Genomic DNA, 7,917 nt, shown 5'->3' with positions numbered 1-7,917 from the left:
AAACAAAAATGATGCCCCTGCATTCATGGAGTTACCATTCCTTTGTGTGTGTGAGTGTGATGGAAGGAACAGAGAGACAAATAACAAATAAACAGAAATAACAGAATTCTAGGAAGCTATTAGTGCTGTAAGAGTCCTGGTGTGGCACTGTGGGATAGTGCACTAGACTGCAAGGTCAGTTTGAACTGCTAGGTTGGCAGTTCAAATTCACCGGCTGCTCCGTGGAAACCCTACACAGAACTAACTTGAAGGCACTTAATAACAACGATTAGTGCTAAGAAGATAAATGAAGCACAGTAAGAATACAGAGGATGATTAGGGGTGCTAATTTCGATTAGACGATTAAGAAATTTGATGACATTTGGACAGAAACCTTATAGAAGTTAAGAAGTAAGAAAAAGTACTATGAAGGAGTATTCTAGGCAAAAGAGCGAAAGAAATAGCAAATACAAAAGCCTGAGGTGAGGAAAAGCTTGGCTTGTTCAATGTGGTGGGAGCATTTTGAAGAAGGTGAAGGCCAAGAAATGACATAGAAAAGATAGCCAGAGGTCAAATAATATGAAGTCTTTCAGAGCATAGTAAGGGCTTTGGAATATATTCTAAGTGTTAATATGAAGGTCTAAGAAAAATATTACTGATTCTCTCAGTAAAAAACATTCATGACTAAAGTAAGCCAAACCAAAGATCTGTTTACATTATTTGACTATGTAGTTGGTTCCGACTCATAGCAACCGACTCAATGGCACTTAACAACAGTAGTACATGGGAGTCCTGTTGTGGTACTGTAGGATAAGCACTGGACTGATAATTTACTGAAGATCATTCATTTAAGAAGTAAACTCTGATATGCTGACTCCAGAGTCTAAGCTTTTAACTGCCAAGATAATACTTCACATATCTGGAGTTTCATGTGATAATGAGCCCTGGGTTCTCCCTCTGACTCTACCACTTACTAGCTATGTAAATAATTTCATTTCAGTGAAAGCATCTATATTGTTTGTTCTTTTTTTGCTTAGATATTATACTGCTGAATTTCACCAATTATTAAATATTATCTATCCATTAGATTTAGAGTCCTAATGTAGTGCTATAAAATATGAACTAGACTGCTAACCACAAGGTTGGCAGTTCAGATCCACCTTCCGCTCCTTGGACATCCTATACAGTATAGTTAAAGTCCGAATCAACTAGACTGCATTTAAAAACAACAATCCATTAAATCTGGAATCCTGGTGTGGTGCTGTAGGATAAACACAGGCCTGCTAACTACAAAGCCACCAGTTGCTCCTTTGAAGCACTATACAGTGTTGCTAAGAGTTAGAACTACTCCATAGCAATTAACAACAATTCATTCAATTCCAGGTATGTGTCACTTAACACCTGTTTGGGAAACCATATGTCCATGGCTGCATGAGAGTTTTCTTTTCTTTTTTTTTTTTTTAAGGGAAAGCAGTTCTTTATTATTATTATTATTTTCTCCTAATGGATTCCTGTTGTGGTGCTGTAGGATAAGCACTGGACTGCTAACTGCAAGGTTGGCGGCTCAAACCCATCAGTCGCTCCTCGGAAACCCTATCCAAGGTTGCTATGAGTTGGAAGAGATTCAACAGCACGTAACAGTAACAGCAATGGTCTTAAAGAAACCAAACCCAGACTCTTGCAGCACTGGACCGCAGGTGGGATATGGGAAAGTGAAGCAGAGGACATGGCTTTGGGTGTGGGCTCTTGGGATCTGTTTGGTGGGCAGGCACTATGGGGTCCCTGGCAACTCCTGATGCTCTGGCAGGTGGAACAGCGGGTAGGGCTGGCCATGCTCTCTCCATGCTCATGCCCTCTTGCTCTGCTTCTGCAGCGGCGCCCTTGGCTACTATTGTCACTCATTCCTCAGTCTCCACCAGTAGCTTGAGCAGCAGCAGCAGCAACCAAGACAATCAGAAGTGGACTCTCATACAGTTTTAATAAGGTGTTCACACAATGTCCAAATCACATTATGTCCAGTTTCACAGAATGTACCGTGGACATTAAGCATTAAGCAGCACGTACTTACACAAGAACAGCTAAAATGCATTTTATCATTGGTATGATACTGTTTCATTAGTGTGGAAAAATGACTCTCAAGACTAGATATCTATTTTAATTCAGGGTCTTCTGTCTCACATCCCTTTTTATGCCTTCACCTTATTTTGAAGCAGAGCTTTCCAGTTCAAATTACATTTCTGACACTAGATATCTTAATAACCTTTATCAACTCTCTCTACTCATTTTCCTTCCTAGGTACAGTGAATAATGTGTCTTCTCCTACCCATGAGGTGTTTCCAAAATACTCTGAGGAGGAGGAAAAGACTCACTGTTATACGATAGGCAGTCTCCAATTTATGATGTTCTGTTCTCACAACTGCTTTAAAGTCAGTTGTCATGCAAGTTGAATACCTCCTTTTTTTTCTTTTCTTTTTTAGTGTTCTTTATTATTGCCTTTTGTTATTAACATCTTTATGAATCCAACCTTTATTTATGTGTCTTTGGGTTCTGGTATGGGGATGGTAACAATTACACACTGCAAAATTGTACACAGTATATATTACACAAATAACATTTCATTGTTAAATGAAGAAAATTGACTATTCTGACACTATCTGAGTAAAGCTGTAAATAACACTAAAGAAAATAGTATTGGCATTCTTTGCCTCAAGAATCAAACAGGGAGAAAAATGAAGAGCAAAAAAGAAAGGAAAGTACTCTATAGTTCCCAAACCAAAATACTATGAAACACAAACAACTGAATTCTATTTTTGCTTGATAAAGGCTAAATTTAATTACTACAAAAGTCCTTTAATAATGCATTTTTTAATCAATTGTAATAAATACTCAAAAATACAAAGAAATATTTAATTTTTTCCCCAAAAGAAAAAATTATGGCAACGGCACATGGGTTAAATAGTTGATAGGGACTCTCTATAAAGGACAACAGTTTCTTTGCTTTGCTATCAACCAATTTCTGCTTTTTTTCTGAATGCATACCTGTACATCCAGGAAAAGATGATACAGGTACACGAGACTATTTCTCAATGTGTTAACCTCTGAAAGGATCATTTTAATAGTCATTGCCACCACACCACCACCATTCCACTGTTCTTTTATTGGCTACTAAGTCTAAAGTTAATCAGTATCTCTAACATCCCTTCAAACACAAAGACTTTAACTTGCCTCTCCAGTTTTACATGCTATTGCTACCTAATGGTTTAGTTCTAAGCGGATAATTATTTCTTGAAACAACCTGAAGATACTTTTGTCATTATTATTATATGAACTTCTTGAGGGTGTAATCATGCTGCATGTTTGGTATGATCACTATTCACTTATGATGGGTTGTTTTCCTGTGTGTTTCAAACTTGGGAATGTGAGAACATCAATAGCAGAGTTTATTTTTGGGAATAGTGTGACACCTAGGTTGAGGTTATAAACTTCAAGGTTGGTTTTGTATTTGCTTCTACTGATAAGCCAGGCTAATCACTAACCTTAGGAAGTTTTTTATTTTATATCCTGGCTTGAGGGTTTCTAGCCCACAAAAGAAACATGTGTTTAAGACTAGACAGTAGTAGCAAATTCTTAGTGGAGACTTTTTTTCTTTAAATCTCCATATCCAAATCCAGGGCTAAAAACCTCCCTATTCTGGCTCTACTATGTTTGTTTGCTTGTTTCTTTTTTCAAAAAAAACCCTTTTTATTGTGAATTAAGTGAAGGTTTTCAGAGAAGATCATCAGTTTTACATTCAGCAAATCATACACTTTGTTTCATTTCAGTGGCTACAATCCCCTCCATGCAGTAACAGTTACCCCACTTCCTCCCTGTGGTTCCTATCTCCATTCCACCCCCTTTCCATCCCTTCTGAACTTGTCCTTAGATAAATGTTGCCCGTTTGATCTTGAATGAGTGACCATCTCCAGATGAACATACCTTACAAGTGCTGCTGTCCTCACTATCACTATCTACCTATCGACTGCTTGGCTGAAAATTGGGTCATGAGGGTGAGTTCCAGTCCAGACCTTAAGGGTGATCGAGGACCATAGTCTTGGGTTCCTCCAGCCTCTCGCTGAGTAGTGAAAGCCTGGTCTTCCTTAAAATTTTGAATTTTGTTCCACATTTTTTTTCTTACTCTATCTGGGATGTTCTAATGTGATTCCTTTTAGAGCAGCTAGTCATGGTTGCTGGGTACCACCTAATTCTTCTGGTCTCAGAGTTGTGATGACTGATGTTCACCTGCTCTACTGGACTATAAATCAAATTATAATTAATTAATTATTCATGTAAGTATGTTAACTGTTCATGTTTTATTCTCTAGATTTCAAATTTTATAAAAGAACAAGCCCATGTCTATTTTCACTACCAAATCCACAATGACTAACTGGCACAGTGAACTCATAGCTTGTCAATAAATACCTGTTGAAAAAAATTCATGAATGGCTAATAAACAGTGGTGGCAGTATTAGATTTCAGGTCCTCTGAATCACAGTCCAATGTGCTAAATGCCTACAGTGAAAAGTGATAGGCTTTAACAGTAAACCTCAGAGAGACTCAGCTTATAAAAGGGAATACCTTAACTTCCCTATGTTTACCCCAAAACAACCAGTGCCATTCACTCATTCACTAAAATTCACTGAGGACCTGTTACAGGCATTGTGCTGAATATAACAGCTATAATAGGAGGCCAAATAAACACAGGACCTGACTTGAAAAAGGTGACAAATATGACATACATGAACTCGAGCTATATGAACTACAGCATGATGATGGCACTGACTACTGGCATGGCCCAGCCCACGAAGTCATTTCCCAACTTGAAGGCACAACAATTGAGTGATACTTAAGGGCCACAAGAACAAACACATCTATGTTGGAAGAAGCAGAGCCAGAAAGCTCCTTAGAGGCTAGGATGGCGAGACTACATCCCTCATACTTTGAACATGTTACCAGAAGAGACCTGTCCCTAGAGGAGAACATATGCTGGGTAAAGAGGATCATCGGAGAAAAAGAGGAAGACCACCAGTAAGACGGAATGGCATAATACCAGCAACAAGTGGATTCACAACTAATGATTGTGAGGATGGGGCAGTGTTTTATTCTGTTGTGAAGAGAGAGGGTTGCTGTGAGTCAAAAGTGACTCAACGGCACCCGATGAAAAGGAACCTAAGGACAGTGGGTCCCTGGGTGGTGGACACTTTTATGCACCATTGTCCTTTCAAATATACATAGTATAATGGCTGAAAGTCGGAGATAGATAAACTCAATTTGTCTTGTACTCAGTTAAATTCAGTTAGGGAACATAGAGTGAGATTAATAATACTCCCAGAGTTGCTATTAACTATTTATGTATGTAAAGTTTATCATGATCTGATACATAGTAAATATTCAATAAATGGTAAGCATTATTTTTTCCTATCTGTGATTCCCCATCATATTCATTAGCTAGAAATTGAATAATTGTGATCTTTTCTCTGGTTTTTCTGTCACCAGATTCCTTGGAATGCCAAAGTTACCACTGTTCTCATCTACTTAATTATTAATTTTTTGGTTGTAATCATGCCCAGAACTTTTCTTTAAACTCCAGACCCATATATTCAACTGCTTACCCAGTATCTACAATTGGAGTTCACGGGTGGTGTAAATCCACCCAGAGGCACCTCAGAACACAGGCCTGGCAATTGCTTCTGAAAGGCCACAGCCTTGAAAACCCTACGGAGCAGTTCTACTCTGTGCAAACTTGGTTGGCATGAGTCGGAACTGACTTGATGGCAATTAACAACATCAAAAAGCATATCAGTCTTAACAGGTTTAAGCTTCTGATCTCCCATCCCTAACCAAGACCCCAAACAAAAACCAAAATGCTATTACTCTTAGAGCTTTTTCATTCTCAGTTAATGGCAATTCTAGTTTTCCAGTTGCACATATATGACAAAAGCCTTTTAAGTTAGCCTCAATTCCTGTCTTTCTCACACTTCTCATGGTGTACAATTTAGTTGGTTTTGACTCACAGCGACCGTGTCGAGGGTTTTGGACACTGCAAATCCAAGCGAAGCAAGAAAATAACTTATAACTAGGAACATCTTTTTATTTTTGTGAATATCAAACTTACTCCCTGTTGTTGTTGTTAAGTGCTGTCGAGTTGGTTCCGACTCATAGCGACCCTGTACAGGGTTTCTGAGGCTGTAAAATTTTTATAGGAGCAGAAAGCCTCATGTTTCTCCTGTGGAACAGCTGGTAGTTTCCAACTGCTGACCTTGAGATTTAGCAGCACGATTTGTAACCACCATGCTACTCGTAGTTTCATTTAAATTGTTTCTCCTGTATATGATGAAGTTATTTACTTTTCTTTTTTTCAAGTGTGTATTTGTTTTATAATAAACTATGAAAAGGAACAACCTATTTGATTACTACAGTTGGTGGGATAAGCAACCAGTCCCATATCAAGTACTAACTGGAAAGGATTGCTGAGGAAATAATGTATGTGTTATATTTACAACACACATCTTTAGGTCTAAAAAAGTGGTTAAAAAGCTGTTGAGCACATAAGATTTTAGTAAGTGAAGATAAAGGCGAGCAGACTGAAAGATAGAAAGTGAGGAATAGACATTACATAAACGTATTTTTTAAAGTCTGCTTCATAAACAAGTCAAATTTATATTACTAAGCTTAGTAATCGTTTGAATTATATTCATACAGGTAATTACTATGCTCATTTGTCTTGCTCTGACTTATTCATTGATTTACACATACAACATTATCAATTATGAACTGGATGCCAAGTGCTATTAAATTATTTACAACGTGGACCTTACCTCACAACTGGGGTATTATGGTAAGCAGATATATATGTATATACAATTACAATACACAATGATAAAGCATAAATAAAGTTAAGGGAAACCATACTTACATTAAAAAGCTGTTTTTCAGCATATGTTCTAATCTGTCCTTTGTGAGAAAAGAGGAGAAAAAAATTCATTCAATGTAACAATATTCACTACATAACTAATTTAAAGAGTAGAAGAATTCTGCATTACTCCCCAAATTAATTACCTTTTGGCCAGGAGCTATGAACTTGTGACAGAGTTCAACATCTTCAGGACAATTTGAGAGAACCATCATTGTGGCAGTCTTAAAGAGTCTCTCCATCACCTATAGAGAAATGACAGAACACCTGCCAAGTAAGCGGCTTTATATGAGCAACTTGTTCGGGGCTCTATAAGGACAGTTCTCAATCTTTCTAGTAATGATAAATCCATTAGGCCTCTTAATCTCTGAATGTAGCCAAGCAAGTTCACTTTTCCAAATTTAGTACAAGCGGTACCTCAACTTCTGAGAGGATGGGGGATAAAAGAAAACAGAAATACTTGAATTTTACAAGATCAATTTCAATACTGGTATTAAAGTAGGATGTCATCTGAACAGCTAAAACTCACCGATGCCTCTCTAAATTCCATTATCCTCACATGTTTAATCAGGATATTAATAGTACCTAGTTTACAGGATTGTTGTGAGGATTAAATGAGATCATCCATGTATAAAATTTAGTTCAGCATGAGGTTCAGAGAAGCACACAACATACATTACCTATTGTGAAGGCAAGAGAACCTTGAGAAATGGTTCCGATACATAAAAATTATTAATGTGTACAAGAACAAGCAAGTTGCTCGCCCAGGAGACATCAAAGCAAGTGGTTGGGTCCCCTCAGAGCAAACTCCCTTCCAAGACTAAAACTCAATGGGAATATACACTCTGATTGGTGACCACGTTCATCACCGATAAGGGGAAGTGAGGGGAAAACAGCAATGAAGCTGCAAGGTAAGCCCTACAACGTTCAATAAACTCCTATGAACCCGGGTGGAGACCTGGTTGGCCAGCAGTGTGGCAAGACCTGGG

The 7,917-nt window shown here is 37.9% G+C and overlaps 1 protein-coding gene across 1 annotated transcript in view; it reads right to left on the bottom strand.

The window, feature by feature from the left end:
• NARS2 (asparaginyl-tRNA synthetase 2, mitochondrial (putative)) overlaps window positions 1–7,917 on the bottom strand; it is a 226,749-nt gene that overhangs the window by 61,724 nt on the left and 157,108 nt on the right. Inside the window, exons 8-9 of the mRNA XM_006864984.1 lie at window positions 7,075–7,173; window positions 6,932–6,969 (exon numbers count right to left, since the gene is read on the bottom strand). Of these exons, the coding sequence (XP_006865046.1) occupies window positions 6,932–6,969; window positions 7,075–7,173 (137 nt within the window). The remainder of the gene's footprint in view (window positions 1–6,931; window positions 6,970–7,074; window positions 7,174–7,917) is intronic.

The sequence above is a fragment of the Chrysochloris asiatica genome, unplaced genomic scaffold, assembly GCF_000296735.1.
Source record: "Chrysochloris asiatica unplaced genomic scaffold, ChrAsi1.0 scaffold00074, whole genome shotgun sequence".
Lineage (NCBI taxonomy): Eukaryota > Metazoa > Chordata > Mammalia > Afrosoricida > Chrysochloridae > Chrysochloris > Chrysochloris asiatica.
The sequence above is the reverse complement of the archived record's forward strand: the minus strand, read 5'-3'. Positions and strand labels throughout refer to the sequence as shown.